Genomic DNA, 26,509 nt, shown 5'->3' with positions numbered 1-26,509 from the left:
GGGACAGGGCTAGAAATGGGTATCATCTGCTCCCTCATTCTTAACAATGCTTTACATGTTTGGGAAATTTCAAATAGGTACAGCAGGAAAAAATCAAACCAAAGCTTGGTTGATCTTCACACAAATGGTTTTAATACATGAACTCTGCATAAGTCCCCAGAGCAGTAATTCTCATGTTTTTCATAGTTCTTTACAATCAGGAGATGAAACTGCTGACACATTTGTCACAATTATGCTTTTCAGTTCAATTTGGAGGGTTTAGGCTGCTGTTGGCAGGAATTGCATCTGTATAAAAGTTTCTGCTCTAAAACAAATGTAATTCAGTCTTGACTTGGTCATAATAGTGTGTTTAAAACCATCTAATATAATATTTAGATTTGAGAATTATACTTTATTAGATGAACCCACCAGCATTGTATATAATGCCTTAGAATTTGTTTTGTTATCATACTTCATTATTCGTTTTGCTGCTTAGCAATCAACTCTGTCCTCCCATTCCTCCATATGTATTAACTGAGTTTGTCCCTACTGTCTTCAGGTTGTTCTGTATTTGCTTGTTTTAGTCTTACCTTCAGAAGTACTATCATAGTCTCTCTTTATTTCATTGTTATTTTTCCCTTTATTGTATGTGTTTTGTGGATATGAAGTATTGTAATATGGAATTTTAGAGCCTCGTGGATCTGGCATAAGATCCTACCTCTCCCACTTCCTGTTGGGGAGGATCTTGGGCATGTCACTTAACTCTTCTAAGTTTGTTACTTCATTCAGAAAATAGAAGTCTATAAAACTTAACATTGAGGATTATTACAGATTAAAAATAATGGTTATCATCATTATAGTTGTAATCATTAGTAAAAACAATTTACCATCAGCTAGGCAGTGTACTAAGTTATGTGTTCTATTTCAACTTTAACAACTTATGACCTGGTGTCCATTTTTACAGACTGACTCCTAGGTTAAGCCATTGTAATTATTAAACTGTCAGAATCAAAATCATTAACACAATAGATCTGATCCCAAAATTGGCTTATTGAACTCTGTTTGGTTTTAGTGGCAGTATTAATAATAGTGTCTTTGAATTATAATTCTTCAAGTTCATTTTAATATGACTCTTAGATATGAGATCCAATGTTCTTGGTATAAAATAGTATGCTGAGTTGTATAGATAAAGTTAATATCAATGACAAATTATCCTGAAAGCAATTTTACTAATATAAGTTAGGGTTAACAGACTTTTTCTGTGAAGGACCAAATACAAATGTTTTAGACTTTGCAGACCAATAATAATGTCACAACTATTCAACTCTGCTGTTGTAGTGTAGAAACAGTCATAGATTTTACCAAAACAAGTAAACATAGCAATGTTTAAATATAAGTTTACGTATCAAAAGAGGTGATTGGCTATATTTGACTGAATAGTAACAGACTATTATTTTTTTCTGCTGGAAACTCTCCAGCTTTTTAATTCATATACATATAGATACACGTCCATATAGATACGCATATATATGTATTATAATCTAAGCAAGGAAAAATATTGAATTGTTTAGCTCTCACATTAGGGTACAGTTTCATAGAATTAATCATTTTTAATTGTACTGTGCATTATTCTCAGAATTGTGGAAATGTGAGGAGTCTCAGATTTTTTTGTAATTTGATAGTGGTTCTTTTGTGGCAGTGACTTCTTCAGTCTGATACCCACAGGAGCTTTTTCTTTGTTAGGATCCTGCTTCATTGACTTGTAATAGTGGCTTTTAAATGACAAACCAGTTATGACAAAAAAGAGCATTCATTGGTCTTAAGAGTTTGAGGACTACCTCGGTGATTTAATTGGCCTTTCTGACCTTTTTTCTCCATCTGTAAAACTAGAGATACTACATCTACCCCAGATGGTTGTTACAGGTCAAATAAGATACTGTATGCAGAAGCACTTTGAAAATCTATACCAGTATTTCAACACAAGCTTTATTTTCTTCATGTTATAGATGAGATAAATGAAGCCCAAAGACTTTACTAACTTGGTTTTCATGTTTGTGTGGTACTGGGGATCAAATCCAGAGCTTCGCACATGCTACTACTGAACTACATCCCCAGCCCTGGTAACTTGTTTCGATGTAGCCATAGTATAGTAGAAGCAATCTTAGCTACCACAGGTATTTGGAGAACTTATGTAAAAGAAGAAGATTACATGAAAATTGCTGAAAACATGCTTGAGATGTTTTAACTTAGAACATATAAAAATTCAGTTCACTTGTCAATATTAATATAGGGCCAGGTCCTTGTCTTTAACTATGTGTTTGCTATTTGCAACTTTGCTTTCTTTCTTACATGACACTTTTTAGTCAGGTGTCGAGGGATTGGAGTTTGAACCAGGGTCTCACACATGCAAGGCGAGAGCACTACCACCAAGCTTCAATCCCAGTCCTGTCTGTCTTAGATGGGCCGTGACCATAAAGCAACCTTTGTGGTTCCCTATTTTGCCCCCCACCCTTTTTTTTTTTTTTAAGTAATAATTGAAAGATACTTAGAAAGCAGTTTTCAGAATTCATGTAGACTTTTATTCTTTCTCTCAGCTATTTTGGTTACATCTAATCCAGTAGCATTTCATCTTTATTATGATATTGCCTTATCAAGTATTTATAAATCATTTCATTTTCATAAAAATAACTCTCTTGAGAATCATCTTTTTATGAATTTATGAGTTACAACTTTATTTTTAGGCACCTCAACTTGAGTGTAAGACCAAAGCAGTTGTCATCCTTAGTACGAAATGGTGTCCCTGAGGCTCTTCGAGGAGAAGTCTGGCAGTTGCTGGCAGGCTGTCACAACAATGACCACCTGGTAGAAAAATACCGAATTCTTATCACAAAGGTAAGGAAGCAATAATTCACCTTCAGCAGTAATCATTTTAGAGATTTGTAATGAAAGATCATTATGGTTTTTGGCTTCCAAGAATTTTTTGTAATTTCCTTGAGAACTATTACTTACACTTCTAGTCCCAAGATACTTCTGTTGGAATACAAGGTTTTCTTCCCTGATTGGTTTCACCTTAAAGGCAAGGGATTGCTCTAACTTGTAGTGCATCTGAATTCTTTTTGACAGTAATTACATTTTCAGTCAGGTCAGTTGTGCTGTGCCATGTATAAACTTTCTGCTTATTTTAATTCATATCACCCTGCACAGAAATGTGGTCTTGGTAGGGATCCAGTTTCTGCAATTGTAAGAAAATAATATGATAATCTTAAACCACAATTGCTTTTGGCTCATTCCAGTAAGTGAAAAATCCTTATTATTTCATTATCCCCTTCTCAAGGTGAGGTGTTCTTCACAGTTTTGCTAACAAAGCAATAAAAACTATTACTGTATGACACACAAAGATTTAAAGTTATTTTCTGCAAGATTAGGCAGTATTTTGTGCCTTGAATGCTCTGAGTTACTGGTTTTAGTTTTAGTTTTCTCAAATTCTTCAAATGTTTATCTTTAGGAAGCAGCTTCCCCGGTGGTATGCAAATCTGAAAACTGAGTTAAGAATGCTTTACTTAGAATCTGCAATAATATTTGAGAATTTTTCAGTGTGATGAAAGGTGAAACCTTTTTTAAGTTAAAACTTCATGATACATGAATAATATCTTAATAAAGCCATTATTTGAAAGCAAACATCAGCACCTTATAGGGGAAGAGCATTTAAACATGAAAATTGAAACTTTCCTCACCGGAAAGTTATTTTTATGTTCTCAGAATATTAGTGTTCCTTATCATATTAATGGCAAACAGATTTTTTCTTTTTGTTTCACAAAATAATATGCTGTTTCCTCCCATTATGTTGATAGAGTTATTTAACCAGCATTTATTGGGCACCTGTTACAACCCAAAGTGCTGGAGCTGGAAGGTTAAACACAAGAGCAGTTAACTGTCATGTGACATGACGTGTCTGAAAAGACACAATGAGAACCATTAGAAGAAGTGATTAATTCAGGCTAGGAGAATAGAGAAGTCTTTATCAGGAATACAGCATTCGAGACAGGTTGTAGAAAAGAGCTTACCATGCATAGAAGAAGATGGACCTGAAGTACGTTATCCACTAGAATAAATGAAGGCATCAAAGAGTGAGGTTATGTAATACATGTAGCTGACAAGGTATGCACAGTTGACTATTTTCCTTGGTTGGCAGAGCATATTTTGGATTTGTAATACTATCTTTCTAGTTCTGTATTGGAAGTCCTTTGAAATGTTTGGCCAAAAATGATCCCCCCCCCCCCGCCATTGGTACTTGTTAATTATACAGAATGGTAGTATTCATTGTAGTAGGTACATGGCATGTAAAATTATTTGATTGATTTTGCTCAAAAATTATTTCTTAGGAGTTTATTACATTAAAGATTGTTGGTAAAACTCTTCATATAGGTGATTTAAAGACATGAAATATCTCTGATTGATTGAATTCTGTTTTTCTGGTTTATGAAAATGGTAAAATATGTTTGTAGAAAAGGAACCTGTAGTTACATGAATGTAAAAGACTTAACAAAGTGATATATTTGAATAGTGACTTACATACACTAGTGATGTGTACTTTATATTTCACAATAAACTTCTGTTATTGTGTGTTTGGCTAGACTCTTAAAAGGTTTTCAGTTTGAATTGCTGGTAGATGATCAGAAAACACAAAACATAATAATTACTGGTGAATGTTCTTTTTCTAAACACAATGATATTCCGTGTAAGTTGGTATTGATTTTCTTTTGTTATCTTCCCAGAAATATTATTCATCCTTGTATGGAAATGGTTGTAATTGATGTTATTGAACTTCCTCTGAAAAAAATTTTTTTGAAGGAGAGGAAACTACTCTTTAAATTTATTTTTACAGCAAGCTGTAATTTAAAAGGGCAAAATACAACCTGAAAGTGTACAGCTCTGTGACGTTTTACATATAATATACTGCTGTGAATACTGCCAAGAGCAGGGAATACCAGTCACCCCCCAAAGTTACTCTGGTCCATTTCTAGTCATAACTGCATCCCCAAAGTAATCACTGTTGTGACTTTTTCTCTCTTTAAATTGTTCTTGAACTTCATTAAAATGCAGGTATACATTATATATATTTTTTTGTATCTAATGTCTTTTGCTCATTCTTTTTGGAAGTATATCAGTAGCTTATGTTTTTAAATTTGTTTTCATTTTTTCAGTTGCTAAGAATATTTCATTAATAAACACTTAAAATCCATTCTACTGTTGTAGATATTTGGGTTTTGGGTCCAGTTTTAGCCATGATGAATAAAGCTAATGAAAACATGTTTGCAACTATAGCAGGATTTGTACATATTATTATACATACGTATACATTTATGCATATTACTCAATTATAGAAATCATTCTGAGTATGTTTTGTTTTGTTTTGCCAGGTATGTTTTGTGTTCTAGAATTTTACATGTGTTATTATGTCAGAGTTTTTTTGTTTGTTTTTGTGTAGCTTCTTCAAAGACTAAATTTACAGTAGGAAAAATAACTTGATTTAATAGAGTGAAAGCACAGAACTGGCAAAAAACTGATGACTGTCTTTTTCATCATCTTACTGTAATTGTTAATCAAGTCTTATGAGAGGTACATGAAGGGGCACTCTGCCACTGAGCTACACCCCCAACCCCATGTTCCTTTTGTGATCCAAGGATAAATGATCTTTTAAATAACATAAAATACATTGCATATTTTTAAAGGTGTTTCTTATGAGGAGTGAAGTTATTTTGGAGGCACTCTTTGTTCTCCCTACTTTCCTTTTGAAAGTGAAAATGTTTTATTTAGCTTTTGCACTTTGTGCAGGGATCCAGCAGGGAAATAACATAATAATAGTAGTTACATTTTTTGAGTGCTTAGTATTGTATCAGAGGCTGTACAAAGCATTTTATATCCATCGTCTCTTTAATCCTAAAAAACTCTTTGTGAGGTGGTAATTACTCTCCATTTTAGAAAAAAATGAAACATTGTCTCACTGAGACTTAACAATATGCTAACATTCACTTAACTGATAAAGAAGTAGAGATAGGATTTGAACTTACTACCGACTCCACAGCTAATTCTTTTCCATAATCCTATTTGTTTATCCTCAAACAGAAGTAAAATTTTCTCTTTTTTTAACCTTTTTTTTTTATTGTAAACAAATGAGATATATGTTGTTTCTGTTTGTACATGAAGTAGAGGCATATCATTTGTGTAATCATACAGTTACATGGGGTAATGGTGTTTGATTCATTCTGTTATTTTTTCCTTTCCCTCCACCCCTCCCACCCCTCTTTTCCCTCTGTACAGTCCCTCCTTCCTCCATTCTTGCCCCCCTCCCACCCCCATTATGTGTCATAATCTGCTTATCAGTGAGATCATTCATCCTTTGGGTTTTTGAGATTGGCTTATATCACTTAGCATGGTATTCCCCAATTTAATACATTTGCCTGCAAATGCCATAATTTTATTATTCTTTATGGCTGAGTAATATTCCATTGTATATGTATATACCACAGTTTCTTTATCCATTCATCAACTGAAGGACATCTAGGTTGGTTCCACAGTCTAGCTATTGTGAATTGAGCAGCTATGAACATTGATGTGGCTGCATCTCTGTAGTATGCTGATTTTAAGTCCTTTGGGTATAGGCTGAGGAGTGGGATAGTCAAATGGTGGTTCCATCCCAAGCTTTCTGAGGAATCTCCACACTGCTTTCCAGAGTGGCTGCATTAATTTGCAACCCCACCAGCAATGTATGAGTGTACCTTTTTCCCCACATCCTCACCAACACCTATTGTTGCTTGTATTCTTGATAATTGCCATTCTAATTGGGGTGAGATGGAATCTTAGGGTAGTTTTGATTTGCATTTCTCTTATTACTAAAGATGGTGAACATTTTTTCATATATCTGTTGATTGCTTGTAGATCTTTTTCTGTGAAGTGTCTGTTCCAATTTCCTTAGCCCCTTTTTTGATTGGATTGTTTGTATTCTTGGTGTAGAGTTTTTTGAGTTCTTTATAGATTCTGGAAATTAGTGCTCTATCTGAAGTATGAGTGGCAAAGATTTTCTCCCACTCTGTAGGTTCTCTCTCACATTGCTTATAGTTTCCTTTGCTGAGAGAAAGCTTTTTAGTTTGAATCTATCCCAGTTATTGTTTCTTGCTTTTATTTCTTGTGCTATGGGCGTCCTGTGAAGGAAGTCTGATCCTAAGCCAACATGTTGAAGATTTGGACCTACTTTTTCTTCTCTAAGATGAAGGATCTCTGGTCTGATTTCAAGGTCCTTGATCCATTTCGAGTTGATTTTTGTGCAGGGTGAGAGAGAAGGGTTTAGTTTCACTCTGCTGCATATGGATTTCCAGTTTTCCCAGCACCATTTGTTGAAGAGGCTATCTTTTCTCTATTGCATATTTTTGGCCCCTTTGTCTAGTATGAGAAAATTGTATTTATTTGGGTTTGTGTTCGTGTCCTCTATTCTGTACCATTGATCTTCCTGTCTATTTTGGTGCCAATACCATGCCATTTTTGTTACTATTGCTTTGTAGTATATTTGAAGTTCTGGTATTGCGATACCCCCTGCTTCACTCTTCCTGCTAAGGATTGCTTTAGCTATTCTGGGTTTCTTATTCTTCCAGATGAATTTCATGATTGCTTGCTCTATTTCTGTAAGGTACATCATTGGGATTTTAATTGGAATTGCATTGAATCTGTATAGCACTTTTGGTAGTATGGCCATTTTGACAATATTAATTCTGCCTATCCAAGAACATGGGAGATCTTTCCATCTAACAGAAGTAAAAATTTCTTTATACAAAAATGTATATGTACATAATTTTATGGAATCACATAAATGTGCTTATATACATTTTTATTTTACTTTTATGTGTTTTTATATATTGTTTTATATATTTTTTATATATATATGTGTGTGTAATATATATATATATATATATATATATATATATATATAATTTTTTTTTTTTGTGGTGCTGGTGATTGAACCCAGGGCCTTGTGCTTGCGAGGCAAACACTCTACTCTGAGCTACATCCCCATCCTTTTTAATTTGAGACAGGGTCTTGCTAAGTGACCGAGTTTGGCCTTGAGTTTGATATCCTCCTTCCTCAACTTCCCAAGTAACTGTGGTTAGAGACATTACCAAGCCCCACTTGGTTTTTTAATTTTTGTATTTAACTATTTCAAGTTTGCCTTTCACAATATGGTAGTTTACAGTTCAACTATCAATGTAGTTCCACCAGCCAGTGAACCTATTGATATATCCCAGCCAGTACTAGTTACCTTTATGTTTAATTTTTGCTATCATTGAATGTGATTGCACTGTGTTGTTAGTTTGCAGTTCCTTGACTGCCAATAAAAGTGATTGATTTTGCTCTTCTGTGAATTACTGCTTCATATTCCTTGTACATTTTTTCTATCCATATTTTTTAGTAGTGCATTATTATTATGGTTATACATAATGATGGGGTTTGTTGCTACACATTCGTACATTCACACAACATAACAGTATAATTGGGCCAATATCACTCCCCAACATTGTACCTTTTTCTATTTAAGAGGTCAATTTTGAATCACTCTCTGTAAATTATGTATATTAATCCTTTGCATTAAAATTATAAATAATTTTAGTCAATTTTTAATTGAACTTATGGTTTCATGCCGGTAAAACATTTTCAGTTTCTGTATAGAAAATGTGTCATGGTTAACATATCCCCTATCTCTCAGCAGGCGTAATGGCACATGCCTATAATCCCAGCGAATCAGGATATCGAGACAGGAGGATAGCAAATTCTAGGCTAACCTCAGCTATTTAGTGACACCCTGTCTCAAAATAAAAAGGACTGAGGATGTTGCTGTCACAGAGTGCCCCAGGGTTCTATCCCCAATGTCAAAAATAAAAGGTTTGGGGATGTGGTTCAGTGGTAGACACCCCTGGGTTTGATTCCCACTACTGCACACACTTTTATAAAACCTCTCCTATCTAAAGATTTCTTTTGTAAATGTAATTTAGAGATTTTCTTACAATGTTTTTATTTTACATGTTAAGTTTTATGTCTTTAGTCCATCTGGCATTTATTTTTGTATATAGCATAAGATAGCATTCCAGTTTTACTTTCTTCCAGATGGATAACCAGTTGTTATTCCTATTTTCCTACTGGGTACAACTACCATCATTGTCATATCTTACATTCTCACATATACTGGGATTGTTCTGTTACTGATCTGTTTGTGTATTCCTATCTCAATACTCTGATTAAAGATGCTGTGAGATATGTTCTGATACTTGGCAAAGCAAGTCTTTTCTGTTTTCTGTTACCTATTTTTGCAAATCTAATCTTCCATAAAAGCCTTAAAATCATTTATCCAATCTCACCATCAACACTGTCTTATAAGGTTATGTAGGGATTCTAATTTGCAGTTCATTTAATTGACATATTGTGTGACATATTGTTATTATATCATCACATCTAAGGATATGGGATGTCTTTCTACTTATTCACTGAAGACTTCAGATATGCCTGCATGTGGGTTTTGTGCCTTTTTTATTTAATTTATTCCCAAGAATTTTAATCTTAGAGTATTCATAAGGCAAATGCAGGTTGTTTTCCTTCCCCAAATGCTACAATGGAGAAAAAAACATTGATATTTAAATTTTCTTTTCATCTGGAAGTTGATTTTTTTTTAAATATATTTTTTGGTTGTAGGTGAGACACAGTACCTTTATTTTATTTTTTTATGCGGTGCTGAGGCTCGAACCCAGGGCCTCACGCATGCTAGGTGAGCTCACTACCACTGAGCCACAACGCCAGCCCAAGCTGTGAGTTTTTGATGATTTCCAGATATGCATATTTGGAAATATGCAGTAATATCGGCAGTAAAAATAAGTTTTACCTCTTGATTTTTTAGTGTCTATGTAAGCTATCAGGTTTTCTTGGTTTTGTTTTTTTATGTGGTAAAAATATTAAGATAGTGTCAAGTTTGATGATGGTGATAACTAGCTTCCTTCTCTAATTCCTGATTTTAATTAAAATGATTTTTTGGAAAATGTGCTGATTAGTTTTTTAATAAATAATTTTTATTTAAGTGGTTTTTTAATTCTGTGTTGGAATTTTTTTGTTTTTGTTTTTGTTGTTTTTGGTACTAGGGATTGAACCTAGGGGTGCTCTACCATTAAGCCATATCTCCAGCCCTTTTTATTTTTTGAGGCAGAGCCTTGCTAAGTTGCTGAGGCTACCCTTGAACTTGCAATCCTCTTATCTCAGCCTCCTGAGTTGCTGGGGTTACAGGCATGCACCACTGTGCCCAGCTTAGGGTTGGAATTTTTATTAGGAATGTCTATTGAATTTTATTAAGAACTTCCTCAGCATTTCATGAACATTCATTTTGTTGATGGAATGCATAGTTGATCAACATGATAGACCTGATATTGAATTTTTCTACCATTGGTTTCTACTGTTAGAGAAATAATTCTACAGAACGTAGATCCCTAAATTCTTTGTTTTGTTTTCTTTCTGGTTTTTGGCCAGGGGCTCTTCAGTCCTGATCTTTAGATTACACTTATGAGACTTGGACAGAAGGCTGATAAGTAATCCACAGGGACTTCCATGGTCTCTTAGCTCCAGTTGCCTGTTATCCTATAGTTTGTTTGGATCTGGTGAATTGTATTAAGTTGGAGTTAAGAATAAAGAGAAAGGAAGGCATTTTCTATTTCTAGAATCCTCCTGTTCCTTCTTTCTTTGGGGTTTTTGTTTGTTTTTATTTTTTTATTTTTGTTTTTTTGGTTTTTTTCATTTTATGTTAGTATGTCTTTCTGTTCCTTTCAAGTCAGTGTTTAGTAGCCAAAATTTACACCAAACTGCTTCTACAACAGATTTTTTTCCCCTCAGTACTGGGGATTAAACCCAAGGGCACTATACCACTGAGCTACATCCCCAACCCTTTTTATTTTTTTTATTTTTTTAGACTAGGTCTTGCTGAGTTGCCCATCCTGACCTCTGACTTGGGATCCTCTTGCCTCAGCTTCCCAAGTAGCTGGGATTGTAGGCTTGCATCACTGTACTGGGCTCACAGACCTTTTTAATAATGAGAAAATAATGAAATGGCAACATATCTTGATGTTTCTCCTTCCTTCCATCCTGTTGATCTTTTTTTCTGAAACTAATCTGCATTGTTTTCTTCAGTGATTTTTCAACTTCATTAGAAGGAACATTTTGCCATGAATTAAAGTCATTTATCTAGAACCTAAACTAGTAGCAAGCTAATATAACCAGTATTTACTTTTCTAATTAGGCTTTAGAGGCCCAGATGCATTTTCACATTATGGAAAAACAATTTATCAGTTATAATTTCACTATCAAGCAGATTGATTTAATAAGCAGTGATTAAATAATACTTATTAATAAGAACCTGCCTGTGGATGCCCAACAATAAAAGGGGTTGAATTGAGCAAGAAGAGTACTGGATATGAAGTTAGGAATTCTGAGTACTCGTCTTAGTGCTCCAACTAGCTTCCTTGATCTCAAATGGGGTTCTGTATCTGTGACCATTTATTTCCTCTTCTTTAAAATGAAATTCCTAAAGTAAGTGGTTGATCCTTCTTTACACCTTAACATTCTGGAAAATCAGATACTGTTGGCCCTCTGTATCCATAGATTACATATCTATGTGTTCCATATCCCCAAATTTAACCAACTGGTGATTGAAAATGTTACTCGAAAAAAAAAAAAATTGCTTCGGTACTGAAAATGTGCACACACTTTTCTTCTTGACAGTATTTTTTAAACAACATAACAAATATTTAAATAACATTTACATTATATCAGTTTTACAAGTAATGGAGATATTGGAAGATTGTGTAGGTTATATGCAAATACTTCACCCTTTTATATAAGGAACCTGAGACCTGGGCATTCATAGATTAGGGTGTCTGACACAGTTCCCAGAATTAGTCTGCCTTGGATACTGAGGGACTACTGTAATGTTTAAGCCCTGCCTCAAAACACAGGCCATGATTCCACTGTTTCACAACTGTCAAATTCTATAGGAAATTAGGTTGTAGTGAACTTTCTAATGCATTGCATGTTCTAATAGAGCAATTAACTATAGAAGGTCCATTTAAATTTTTATTTGTGAAAATAATTTTAAACCATCATGTCTCTATGAAGTCATTTCTTCTCTGGGGAGTTCCTAGAAGTCATGTCTATCTAGGGTGCTCTAAAGGGTTTTTGTTTGTTTGGTACTGGGGATTGAACCCAGGGGCACTTAATCACTGAACCATATCCCCAGCCCTTTTTTATATTTTATTTAGAGACAGGTTCTTACTGAGTTGCTTAGCCTTGCTAAGTTGCTTAGGCTGGATTTGAACTCTTAATTCTCTTAACTCAGCCTCCTGAACTGCTGGAATTACAGGTGTGCACTGACTCACCTGACATAAAGGGTTTTGAAATTAGCACATGGTGAGGTACTGGATTTGATCCTCAGCACCACATAAAAAATAAATAAAATAAAAGTATCCATCTACAACTGAAAAATATTTTTAAAGAAAGAATGTAAATGCTTGATCATATTAAAATTGCTGACATTTGACAGTTTTTGACCACACAAAAATTTCATATGCCTCAACCTAAATTGAGTATCTCCGTTATCCAAAATACTTGGAACCAGAAGTGTTTCATATTTTAGAGGTTTTCAAATTTAGATATATTTACATAGTCTTTACCAGTTGAACATTCATACTCTGAAAATCTGAAACTCTGAAATCCAAAATGCTCCAAAATATAACTTTTTTTTGCGGGGGGTGGGATACTGGGAATTGAACCCAGGGCCTTGTGTACGCGAGGCAAGCACTCTACCAACTGAGTTATATCCCCAGCCCCTATAAGACTTTTTGAGCATTGTGTCAGTGCTCAAAAATTTGAAATTTCAGCATTTTAGATTTTCAGCCTTCATATTAGGGATGCTCAACTGGCATTTATAGATGAATTAGTTATCATACCTGAACTTTAATTGAAAGGTCTTCCAATCTAAAAGCCAAACTTTTACTGTATTAGGCACCTGTTGCTTATTCAATCAAAAAATAATTGAATGCAGCCAGGAGCAGTGGCACGTGCCTGTAAACCCAGTATCTCAGGCGGAGGCAGGAGAATGGAGAGTTGAAAGCCAGCCTCAGCAAAATCCAGGCGCTGAGCAACTCAGTGAGACCCTGTCTCTAAATAAAATACAAAATAGGACTGGGATGTGGCTCAGTGGTTGAGTGCCCCTAATTTTAATCCCCAGTACCCACCCTGCCCCCGCAAAAAATACAGAATGCGTTCAGTTTCCTACAAATGAACTTGAGAATATTATGTTAAACAAAATAAACCAAACTCAAATCAAGGGCCATATGTTTTCTTCCATATATGGAGGCTAAAGAGGAAAAAGGAAAAGAAAGATGTGAGTGAGGCAGGGGAGGTGTCTCAGGAGAATTGTAGGGGAACCACGGGGAGGGAGGTGATGGAGGGGGAAAAGTACTAGGGAATGATATTCCAAATTATATTGTTATATCACGTGCCTCTATGAATATGTAACAACAAATTCCATCACTACATATAATTAAAATGAACCAATAAAATATGAAATATAATAAAATTCTAAACAGAAAATGTGATGCCTGTATATGCCCACCTTGTACTGGGCTTAAAATTATCTCTGAATGAAATAAACCTGTTTCAGGGGAGTTGCCATATAATAGGAGAAATCAGTGAACTATAAACAAATACAATAAAGCTTGAAAATTTTAGAGGAAAGAATATATATTGCTGTGCTCCAAATGACATTTTTCATTTAGGTGTTCTGAAAAGTCTCTTGTTTAGAATTGTTATTAAGATGGTAGATAGTTGGAGTAAGGTAGGGTGCTACATTACATGGCAGGCATGATGTTAAAGTCAAAGGGATGGCACATCTCAAAGTCAGAAAAATCCTGCCAATTTGCATCATGGGTCTGTGTTACTTTAAAGGGAAAATGTGTAGATTTTTGTATGAATATAGATTTACATCCCCAAGTCACTAGTATTTTATCTCTTTGAACAAAATATTTTTCTTTAGTTCAAGATAAAACATTTAATTATTGACTGATTTGTCTGTTAGCACTTTTGTGGCTATTAGCCCTTTTTCTTTTTTGAGTTTCCTGTGTGGATGTGTTTTGATTTAGTTATTAAAATAGAAAAATGTTGAAAGAACTGTTATTGTACTGTTAATAGTACTTTAACAGCCTGTAGTTTTTGCCGTGTTATTGTTTTAATTTCTTTGCTTTATTAGCCAATGCAGTATTTATAACTCTTTAGTTTCATACAAGAGAACACTGAGATATAGAGAGAATAAGTTGTGTGACCAAATTCATAAGTAGTAGAAAATTCTGGATTCCTTCCTTAGTCAAATGCTTATTCCACTTATTGAAAATCAGTAACTCAGAAATCATTCCTTTATTAATTCAATATTTATTAAGCCCTCAATAAATATGTGTTCAGAATAAAATTCATGACAAGTGTATGGAGTAGTGAGTGACCTGCATTGACTGTAGGGCAAGGTGATTGGGGGAAATGGAATGATAGTATCAGATTGGAAAAGCAGTAAGGGAGCCATTGGCTTTTTCTTTATTTCTTTTTTAAACATAGGAGTAGTACCATAATAGAATGTAAGCTTTGGGATATTTTATCAGGAAGAAATGAAGAGATTAGGCAAATGAACAAAGCAGGGAGCCCACACAGTAATTAATGATGACTTGAATTAAAAACTGAAATGCAAAAATGAATTAGAGAACAACTGTAGAGAATTCCAGGAGTTAGTGACTAAGAACATTGCATTTAGGGAGAGAATTGTCAAGACAATTCCTTATGTCATACCAGAGTGCCTGGAAAAAAGAGGCTTATTTGGTGGAAAAAATGTATTTGATTTTGAACATATTGCAGATAAAAATCTGGCATGCAGGTGGAGGGAAGATTTGAGACTCAACAGGCAAAACTGTAAATGGAAGAGGAAGCTCAGCAGTGAGATGGGACTGAAGATCTCAGCATAGCAATTATTTGTGTAGGAGGAATGATTGATGCCATATTATCTTTTTTTCTCTCCGGGTATCTTCACTGTTTTGCATGTGCATAGCTTTAACGTACTTGAGTAATGCATGATAGTATTGTATCCAGAGAGCTGTTGTGTGCCTGAGAACAGTAAGACAGGACACCTCAGAATACAGAGGAGCCCAGCCTCAAGCAATGCAACACGATTAGTGTGAAAACTGGCTCTTTAAAAAAGGCTATTTCAGTGGTATGAGCAGAAAGTAAAGTTATATACTCTGTATGTCCCAGGTGTTTGTAAGTCCTTTGTGTGCACCATCTTTATTTCCCAGCAATCTTATGAAGTAGGGGGGAGTATTATCCTCATCTTACAGAAGTTGGAACTGAGACTGAGAGAGGCTAAGTAAAATCAGAGCAAGGATTTAAGCCAGGTGGATGTTCCTTCAATGCTATTGGTTTTTTTTTTTTTTACTGTACCACACTTTACCATGTTTTCCATTAAGATCTGTCAGATGCTGCTGTCAAGCTTATTATGCTCAAAAAGGTTTTTTCCTTACCTGTTTTCATGTAGTAAGCCCAGTGTTTTAGCTTTGAAATGTTATTCCTCGAGTTCTGATTACGAGTGACCTTTTTCTGGGAATCAGAAAGCCACATGTATAAAATGATTAAAATGAGAGTTGAATCACTTATGTCTCTACTCAGGCATACAAACCTCCTGGAACACTTACACATGCCAGCATTTATTTTTTTTACTGGGTTCGTGTAACCTTATTTAGAAAGATGAATTAAAAGTTAAAAGAGGGCTATGATTGTAGCCCAGTGGTAGAGCCTAATGTGTGTGAGGCACTGGGTTTGATTCTCAGCACCACATATACATAAATAAACACATAAATAAATAAAGAACCACCAACAACTAAAAACATTTTTTTTAAAGTTCAAAGATACCTGGAGGAAAAGATATTTAAATTATACCATTCCCATAGGACCCAACTCCTGATTAGCTGATAATTGTCATTTATGACATTATCAGAAGAAAAACTACAGTATAACTCCAGTTTACATTGTTTTGCATAGGCAGAAACAAGATTTTTTCCATCATGATAAAAGACTTATTTGTGCCATGAAACTTCCTGTAATTTTCAAGCCTAGGTACATTTACTTTTTCATCTTTTTAAAATTTTGTTGTAGATGGACACAATTCCTTTATTTTGTTTATTTTTATGTGGTGCCTGAGGATCAAACTCCATGCATCACACATGCTAGGCAAGTGCCCTACCACTGATCTATAGCCCCAACCCTCTACTTTTTCATGTTTGTGTATTTGTGCACTGCTTCTTAGCAAACTAGAAGCTAGAAATGGTATCTCAGAACTACAGGATAGAGTTGAATACATGAACAGTGTAAATTTTCTTCTGTGTGAGAGTGTGTGTGCTTTTTGTATTATCAGATTGTGGAACATTTTCTTTATTTTTCTCTTGAAAAACTGATTTTAAAGTTTTAAGAATGGTGAATATCCAATGAATCATGAGAGAGAAAATGCTATTTAGCCTTTCAGCTAGAATTTCTCATGTAGCTGAATTATGATTTCTCACTTGCCATATACAGTAAACACACTTCTTTAACATTTCCTTTGTTCCTTGGAAAAATGTTACAAGAAAATAGGAAGTTCCCATTTTTGCCACTGTGGAAATGTGTTCATATCTAATTCCTGACTCCCCGCCTTGGTTACTGCCCATTTTCCTTGCTAGCAGTCTAAATTCTGCTTATATGCTTAAGAGGGGGATTCCAGACAGACGAGGAAACAGCTTTCAAATGCTGCACTGCAGGCGTACTAAGCCATTCCCCCACTGTGCAGTCTGGGAGCACCTCTCTGTCAATGCATTCTAATGAGCTGCTAAAGATGCCAGAGCATGTGCATGCACATGCATTTTCTTTCCCCTCCCCCGTTCTTCCTTTTTCCAAGCCCCCTCTTCTCCCTGTTTCCCCTCCTCCTCCTTTATCCCCTCCCTCTGTGTCTCAGTTCTGCAGTACACAGGACGGAAGCACACTCCTGCATTGCAAGGCTTTCTGTTAAGGATGTATTGTGGCTTTTGTTTGGATTGCAGCGTGCAGACTTACAGGTAACATACTGAAATTGTGTTAAACAGATATATTCTATTGTTTTCAGAGGTGAAATATTGTATTGGCTTTCATGGAGAAAATAAGTTAATCTTTGTTAGTTAATTAGTGGTAATTGTAATGAAATATTTTCAGAATTGCCATAAGCAGATTCTATAAACAGCTCAAATGAAAGAAAATGGGGGTAGATTGATCTTTGATTGCTTTTGTTTTATGTTGATCTGAAAGCTTGGTGTTGTTGCTTCTCCTCCATAGAGTAAGGACCAGTTATGTGGGGTGCTATGGAGTGTAGCAGTGATGGTGATACCAGGAGGGGTGGGTCGGAAAGGGTGACAACAGCCTGGGCTAGCTAGGTTCTGTGATTTAGGGCATTGGATGCAAATATAAATTGCTTTCTCCTTTTCTTCTATCAGCTGTTCAGAGGAGACTCATTACAACTCCTGCTGAAGCTCCTAATCTTCCTCCCTTCTTCTAGCCCTTTCCTCTACCCTAACTTGGCCTGAAGACATTGTCCCCAAAATTTTCCTTTCTCCCTTGGTGCTATGTGTATGGTGAACTTGGCACTATGGCCGAGTCTGGGACTGACCAGACGACGGCTCTTGGCTCTCCCTATACCAAGAAGGATTTAAAGGGAAATTGCACTGCAGGCAATGCATCAGAGCAGCAGCATCGGGAGCTTGGGGACTGAGGCTCTTCTGGCATTATTACACACATGCACAGCTGACCGCAATGACAGCAGCTGCTCCTTTGAACTGTTGGCAGCAGCCAAGCGGCAGCATGAAGTGAGAGATCACTCCTGAGCTCAAGATGAACTCCACCTTGGATGGTAATCAGAGCAGCCACCCTTTTTGTCTCTTGGCATTTGGCTACTTGGAAACCGTCAGTTTTTGCCTTTTGGAAGTGCTGATTATTGTCTTTCTAACTGTACTGATTATTTTTGGCAACATCATTGTGATTTTTGTATTTCACTGTGCACCTTTGTTGAACCATCACACTACAAGTTATTTTATCCAGACAATGGCATATGCTGACCTCTTGGTGGGGGTAAGCTGCTTGGTCCCTTCTTTATCACTCCTTCACTATTCCCTTCCATTAGAGGAGTCCTTGACTTGCCAGATATTTGGTTTTGCAGTATCAGTTCTGAAGAGTGTCTCAATGACCTCTTTGGCCTGTATCAGCATTGATAGATACATTGCCATCACTAAGCCTTTAACGTACAATACACTGGTTACACCCTGGAGACTACGCCTGTGTATTTTCCTGATTTGGCTATACTCCACCCTCGTCTTCCTGCCTTCCTTTTTCCACTGGGGCAAACCTGGATATCATGGAGATGTCTTTCAGTGGTGTGCGGAGTCCTGGCATACAGACCCATACTTCACTTTGTTCATCGTGATAATGTTATATGCCCCAGCAGCCCTCACTGTGTGCTTCACATATTTCAACATCTTCCGCATCTGCCAACAGCATACAAAGGAAATCAGCGAAAGGCAAGCCCGCTTCAGCAGCCAGAGTGGGGAGACTGGGGAAGAACAGGCCTGTCCTGATAAGCGTTATGCCATGGTCCTGTTCCGCATCACTAGTGTATTTTATGTCCTCTGGTTGCCCTATATTATCTACTTCTTATTGGAGAGTTCCACTGGCCACAGCAACCGCTTTGCATCCTTCTTGACTACCTGGCTTGCTATTAGTAACAGTTTCTGCAACTGTGTCATTTATAGTCTCTCCAACAGTGTCTTCCAAAGAGGACTAAAACGCCTATCAGGGGCTGTGTGTACTTCTTGTGCAAGTCAGACTACTTCCAAGGACCCTTATACAGTTAGGAGCAAAAGCCCCCTTAATGGATGTCATGTCTGAAATGATTCAGACACTAGCTCACTAGGAAATTGGGGACAGAATAATTTGACTAAGCAACAGCAAACAAATGGTCTATCCAAATACCTTTTAAGTTTGCATGAATTTTTTTCCTCAGTGTGATTTTGAATCAGAAGAATCAGGATCATGAGAATAAATTTCTCTTTTTCCAGTTTTTGAAATGTCATGGAAATGACTACATTTCTCAGATTTAAAAGGAATAAAGCCATACCTAACACCTCTCTCCAGCTGGCGTGACTGAACCTGGGTGTGAAAAGCGTCAGCATTTTGAAAGTCGTCATTCTCTTGTCACTTTTCTAGTTTCTTTTCAGCCATTGGACTTCATGTGCAATTGGTACTTTCAACAGGGAATATTAAAGTATACTGATGAATTAACAGGGTTTTAATTTTTTATCTGAACACTGCAAGTTTCATCCCTGTCGTTTAGATAGCCAAATGTTTTTCATTTTATTCTCTTGAGAGAACTCTAAGTAGAGTGAATAATGTGAACATTTAAACATTACTTTTAGTATTTTGCAATGACCATGGAAGCAAAAGTGCAATCAAGTTATATAGTTTATGAAAAACTGAGCTTTTTTTTGTGCCATGCTTCACAGAGATCTTGATAAGTATGCATAGAAGTAATTGTTGCAATATTTTTGCCCAGGTGTTTGTGTATATTAATATTTGAAAAGAGTTAGATTTCTCTTTCTTGGCAAAATGTATTTCAGTGAGATAAAATTAATTGCAAGCCATCTACTAGCTATCAGTTTATAATGGTGACAATACATAAGAATGTGACTTTAGTGTTTTCTGTTCTTTTTATCCAGAGACTTTTGAAATATTAGAACAGTAAGCAGAAGTAACCGAGTCATAATATATTGTTGACTGGAGATAGGGCTCAGTGGTAGATTACATGGTCAGTGTATCCAAAGTCCTGGGTTTGGTATCCAGCCCAGGGAGTGGGGTAAATATGTGTGTGTACACACACTGTAATATAGTCATTTTTAAAATGGAGTTCATTAACATGTTTTCTTTGTGGTTAAACACACTCTACTAATAAAGTGAAAACTAATTAATTTTGAAAAGCATTCTTTCAGTATTAAGGAATCCACTTGGAGGGCAGGAAGGGGAAATTCTGGTTAATCTAAATCTCTTTTATTGCTCTTACTGGAAAAAAGAAATCTTTTGGCATATGATTTTTTTCCTTAAGTCTTTTTTCATCTTTGTTTTTCTAACATACTGGTGAAATCTATAGGATTTTATTATTCTCTAGAATTATTATCAGAGTGCTATGTGTTTATATACAGTATTATGTTTTGTTCTTAAAAGTGATTATCTTGAAAGCAAGAGGTTTACTTTTCTAAAAGGAGAGAGGGATTTCTGGCAGCTCCAGGCATAAAAAGTATTTCCTCCACTTTTCTCCCGGTTTTAGTTTTTAGAAATCTTCAGACGACTTATACGATCTCTGCCTTTGGCTAAATGTTCTAATCTGAATGCAACAGTGGTGTTCAGTGAGATGGAAGATAGAAGAAACCCAAGGGACGTGGGCTAAAGTGGATTTCTGAATCCAAGAAAGGACATGGATATTTATAAAACAGGCAGATATGCTTTAGTTTTCCATCCTGATGTTAGAAATCCTTTCCCCTTTTAAATAAAAGTCAGCATTCTATTGATTTTAGGTTCTAGACATCAGTATAATTTTAACCTCAAATGTCTTCTATTTAAACTTTTTTATTTTAAGTGACCATTATATAAACATTCAAGCTTCAGATTCTGGGTTCTTCTCAAAAGCGTACTGGTTCTTCATATTTAGTGTTAGCAAATTTGATTCTAAGCTGTTTAAGAATTTAGAACTCATACTGAAACTACAAGTTAGATTAGAAATGACTTCGTTGAATTGCCATTTCAAGTGGAAAACCTTTACTACTGAATTCTGAAAAATAATTTGTATCATACATATTTAAAATGGTACAGACATAAAAAAAAATTACCCTTTTTCATATCTGATAGAGAACGTAACCTGTTCAGATTTGCAGTTTGCTTATGAATTTTCAGTTCAGCAAATATGGGAATCTTTTTTTTTTTTTTTTTTTTTTTTTTTGCTGTGCTGGGGATCGAACCCAGGAACTTGGGCTTGCAATGCAAGCACTCTACCCACTGAGCTATCTCCCCAGCCCTGGGTATCTTAAAGACTTAAATTTTACACAAAATTGATGTTAAACCAATAGGTTTTACTTTCTTAAAATCAAAGGAGCTCAATGGACCTTTTTAATTTTTTTTGCTCTGAAAGGGGTCCGTCTCCTATAAAGAAAATACCTATTTAAATTTTTTGGTAATGGCTAACAGATGTGGTTTTTGTTTTTGTTTTTTTGTTTGTTTGTTTTGGTACCAGGGATTGAACCAAGGGGCACTTAACCACTGCGCCACATCCCCAGCCCTTTATGTATTTAGTTCCTGAGGCTAGCTTTGAACTTGCAGTCCTCTTGCCTTGGCCTCCGAAGTTGCTGAGATTACAGGCGTGTGCCACCATGCCTGGCCAATCTGGCTTTTAATGATTGCAAAGACAGCTCTTTTAATAAGATCTTTTGTTAGTAGATGTTTTCATTCTTTTTCTAGTTCAAAATTTAGATTTTATTAGAGGCAATTTTTTTAACATTAGAATCTCTATTAATATCTTGAGGGTAGATATAGTAATTCTGTTTGTTTATTTATTTGGAGTGGGTACTAGGGATTGAACTCAGGGGCCCTCAACCACTGAGCCACATCCCCAGCCCTATTTTGTATTTCATTAGAGACAGGGTCTCACTAAGCTGCTTATTTAGCACCTCGCTTGTGCTAAGGCTCGCTTTGAATTGTCAATCCTCCCTGTCTCAGTCTCCTGAGCCCCTGGGATTACAGTTGTGCATCACCACACCCGGCAATATGTAATTTTAAAGAAAAATAAAAACTGTCCTCCCCCAGTTGATGCTTTTTTAATAGCATTATCTTTCCAAGTTTATCTTGTCTTAAAGGAAACCTAAGGTTTCTTCCAGGTATCAGTTCTCTTATTCTCACTTCATTTTCTATACCATGGTTTTGTTTGTTTTGTTTTGTTTTATTTTATGTGCATGCATTGGGTGAGGGGGGACAATAGGCTCATAGTTCCACAGTCTTCAGTGGTTGGGATTACTTTCTGCATGATACATTGAGAGAGTTTATCTTTTCACTTGGGTATATTTAATGCAACATTTGATGACATTTGGTTTAAATACCAATCCAACTAGTTCAGAATGAAAAAAAAAAGTATATTTTTAGACTCAAATACCTTGAATAGCTCATTTAACTTTATATGGTATATGACTAGTATCAGAGGACTTATTTAGAGATTATATCAGAGGAATGCTGTTAGAGATTGTATTAAATTATTTTATAGTAAATTTTAAAATAAGATTATACTGTTTTATTTGTAAATGAGTTGTATGTTTTACTGCGGTGATTTCAATGAAGGTGTGTTTTTTTCCTTGTAGACATAAAAAGCAATTATAAGTGAACTAGTGCTCCACTTTAGTGAGAACATTATCTAACACCAGAGTGGATATTTGAATTTCTTGATTTATTCCTTTACTATTTTTTGTAGTGGGGTTCATTTTGACATTATCATACATGCATGTAACATGGCTTGCTCATTCTCAATCCCCAGAACTTCCCCTTTCCCTCCCCTTGATTACCTTCCTCTACTCTACTGATCTTCTATTTGTTATTTTTTTAATTGGTGCATTACAGTTATACATAAAAATGGAATTCATTATGATGTGTTGTAGGTGTACATAGCATAAGTTGATCAGTTTCATTCTGCATTTGCTTCCCTTACTTATGCCTTCTCCCATCCCCTAATTCTACTCCATCGTTCTTTCTCCTTTTTATTTTCGTGATATCACGCCCCCTCTCCAGCTTTTCTTCCTTTATTTCTCTCTAATTTCCATGAATATTTAAATTTTTATGGACTCTTACCTAGAATTCTGTTTTAGAAAAGGTTTTCTTTAAGCTTTACTGCTGGGTAAATTCTTTTTAAGTCTTTTATAATGCCTTTTCCTTTGTACTTGAATAATTATCTCATTATTTCAAAGAATGGGAAAACTTGAATTTTCATACCACAATGAATTGTCCATCTCTTTGAACTTGAAAATGAAGTGACAGGGTTACACAGACTTTCAGATGGTAGAATGATTTTGGAAAGAGTTTACTCAGCTTTTCAAGTTTATCTGAAAATTTTGCACAGTTTTTAGGCTTTTTAGGAAATACCTTAATTTCATTGACTGTGTTTCTGTATCATAACAGATTTGTGAAATAAATTATTGGCAAACCAGAATTTATTGTCATATGAGCAGATTTTGGGGAAATTTAAGGATGGGAGAATTGTGGCACTGTGACCTTTTGTAAAAGTCTTCATAAATCATTTTATGTTTTTATTTTTGCATAATTTGTCTATTTCAGGTTGAAGAAAAACTAAGTGTTTATTGAATATATGTTATTATTTTGCAGACCCTAAAAATATTGTGGATACTTCTTATGGCTATAGATGAGTCATTTGACATTTCTTCATAATTTGAGTTACAGGGGTATCATAATGTGATTAAACATGAACTTTGAACTGAGAATTTTTTTTTAAATCTATGTTTTTATTACTACTTAGTTCATTAAGTTAGTAAGTAAGCACTTAATTTCTTCTTGAAAAGAAACTAATGGTCCTTTCATACCTCATAGGATTACTTAGAGGATTAAGCTCAGATAATGGACATAAAAGTACTTTGAAAATTGTAAAGTGCTTTGGAGATAAAACTGATTACTGCTATTTGTATCTGCCCTGCTTTTACAAGTAAGGAAGCTGTATGTTTTGGTGACCTTTCCCACATTAAAATCTTGGATGCTCAATGGTAAATCATACTCCATGTTAGTTAGTAATTCTCAGACCTGACAAGAGAGACAAAATTCTCACCTTTCTAAAATGACAGTAGCCTTAAATTCAACATATTGTTACTGGAATCCTCATCCAGAGGTCTGACAACAAACCAGGTCCAGTCACTACAAATACCAAACAGAAAAAGTAGTGATGAAAAGCAGGAAAACAAATGTGAACCTGTATGACTCCATTGGAAGGCAAAGTGAGAGCCAGCATCTCAGCCCTGACTTCTGGGTGCTGATAAGGGCTTTAGGTTCAAATTGAGGAAGAATTAGGGCAGGGGCAGGATAATGCATAATTAAGCAGTCTTGGTCAGATGGTCTGGTTGATGATCCTCTCAGTTCTGGTTCTGTGAATGGCTCCAGAGAAGTTCTATGTTGCTCGAGGGCAGCAATTTCCATTTGTTGCTCAGGGTGTTTTCTCTCTCAGACGTGTGATCCTGGAAGGGGGCGATGACTTGAGACTTCTAGGTACCACTCCAGAGGTCTGATGCAGCAAAAGCTGACAGTCAAATATGTTCCTACAAATCTTGACTTGGTCTTGAAGGCTTAGGTAAAATTGGAGCTAATAAACCTTGTATTACCAGTTTTTAGATGAACACTCTTTAGATGATTAGCATATCTGTGTGCAGAGCTGAGCAGGAATCTGAAGACAAATACAGAATGAAGGCATGGATGCCAAGCTTTATCCTGCTTTACCCATTGGGCACCAGCAGGCCTAAGTAAAGAGTCAGTGCTTTAATAGAGGTGGTCTAAGTTCCTTTTATAGTATGGCTATTTTCATTTACTACTTACTCGTCTGCAAACTCCAAAGGCCAGTTCTCTTAATAAATTTATTCCCAAATCTAATAGGATCTGACACAAGGAGAAGTTTTAGTAATTTTTACAGACGAGTAAATGACTTCCTGATTATTCCGGTCATCAGCCTTCTACCTTCTGTAAGAGATTCTAGGACTGTTCAAAAGGTAGTCCAGAGTCCCATAAGCAATCTTCCATTTGGTCTAGACTCTTCTAGACTCTAAATAATAAGTGATGCCTCTTTCTCTTAAAAAAAAAAAAAAAAAATCTACGTATTGGGTAACTTTACTTCTGAATTCCTTGTAGCCTCAACCCAGGAACTTTCAGGCAAAGCTATTAAGTTACCAGTTTCTTAAAGCATGGATGAGAAATCCGCCATTGGATCTCCCTTTTAAGTCTATCAGTTTTTCTATTCCTGTCTTCTCTTCATTCCTTCTCTTAACACACTCAAGTATCCAGAAGGAAGTATTTCAAATACCATGGGATGTGGAACACAGTACTATGCAAGAGCAGTGGCTTTTAGGGAAAGTTTTAAGAAGCAGTCGAGAAGTATTTAGGGGCTGAGGTTGTAGCTCAGTAGTAGAACATTTGCCTAGTATGTATGAGGCACTGGGTTTGAGTCTCAGCACCACATATTAATAAATACATTAAATAAAACTCTTACCAACAACTAAAAAAATATTTTTTTTAAAAGTGTTTTTCCAGTAAGCTCTGCTATGTGCTAGGCAGTATTGCTGGCCTCAGAGAGGGACATAAAGAAGTACCATTCTTTTCTTGTAGAACTTTATACTCTCTAGATTTTTCATGTGGAAAAATTCTGTGATTATCTGTTTCCCAAGAAGCCTCATGGAGTGACTTTATCTGGAGGAGTTCATCAGAGCTTCCTGATGGGACACAAAATAGGTCTGATTCCTAGGGTGAGTTCACATGGTGTTGATGATCATTATGTTACTTTATTATTTCAAAATTAGAAATAAATGCTGACGATAGGGAGCATTCTTTCCATGTTGGTGGATCTTATGGGAAGCCAAACCATATGGAGAAGTTTGCCTGATGAGGAACAAATCTCAGAACATGATTCTATATTGTGTTACTTGTATCAAACTAAGTCAAATTCTTTGTAAGTCCGAGTAGTCTTGCAAACCTGCAACTCGTTCTTTTCTCTTTAACCTATTCCCATCATCTTACAGAGAATTAAATACTTGTGACTTAATGGGTGAAGATGATTTTTTAAAAATATTTTTTAGATGTTGATAGACCTTTATTTTATTCATTTATTTATATGTGGTTCTGAGAATCGAACCCAGTGCCCCTCACTTGCTAGGCAAGTGCTCTACCACTGAGCCACAACCTCAGTCTGGTTCAGATGATTTTATATTGCAGGTCTTATCTTTTATCATAAAACTTATGTTTTATAATTATTCAAAGGGCAGACATACTCTTTATGTTTAGAAGAGCAGTTCATCTTGGTTTTCATGTAGTGCCTACTTGGAAAAGTAAAGATATGTGAAAATATCTACAAAAATTAGGTAAGTCAGATAATTAGGGTTGAGATGTTAAATATATAGAATATCAGATCATGTCTAGCAAAGGGGGCAGAGAGGAGCAGTTAAATGGAAAGGACCTTAGAAATCATTTAATTTCATTCTGTCATTGTGGTAGATGGGAAACCAGCCCAGTGGTCACACATCTGTTTATGATAAAAACTCAGACTTCTGCTTCTAATCCATTTCACTTTTCT

General features: G+C 35.6%; 2 protein-coding genes across 2 annotated transcripts in view; both read left to right on the top strand.

The window, feature by feature from the left end:
- Positions 1 to 26,509, top strand: part of Rabgap1 (RAB GTPase activating protein 1) — a 151,048-nt gene that overhangs the window by 72,417 nt on the left and 52,122 nt on the right. The window contains 1 exon segment of the mRNA XM_047525843.1: positions 2,721 to 2,871. Within this exon segment, the coding sequence (XP_047381799.1) occupies positions 2,721 to 2,871 (151 nt within the window).
- Positions 17,983 to 20,098, top strand: Gpr21 (G protein-coupled receptor 21). Its single transcript, XM_047525847.1, has one exon. The coding sequence runs from the start codon at positions 17,983 to 17,985 to the stop codon at positions 19,030 to 19,032; it is 1,050 nt and encodes a 349-aa protein (XP_047381803.1). The 3' UTR covers positions 19,033 to 20,098.

The sequence above is a fragment of the Sciurus carolinensis genome, chromosome 14 (assembly GCF_902686445.1).
Source record: "Sciurus carolinensis chromosome 14, mSciCar1.2, whole genome shotgun sequence".
Taxonomy (NCBI): Eukaryota; Metazoa; Chordata; class Mammalia; order Rodentia; family Sciuridae; genus Sciurus; species Sciurus carolinensis.
Note: the sequence above shows the minus strand (reverse complement) of the source record. Positions and strands in the feature narration are given on the sequence as shown.

Bases quoted from the DNA above. Each gene is read 5' to 3' on its own strand.
- Gpr21 (XM_047525847.1), top strand. From the start codon at position 17,983: ATGAACTCCACCTTGGATGGTAATCAGAGCAGCCACCCTTTTTGTCTC.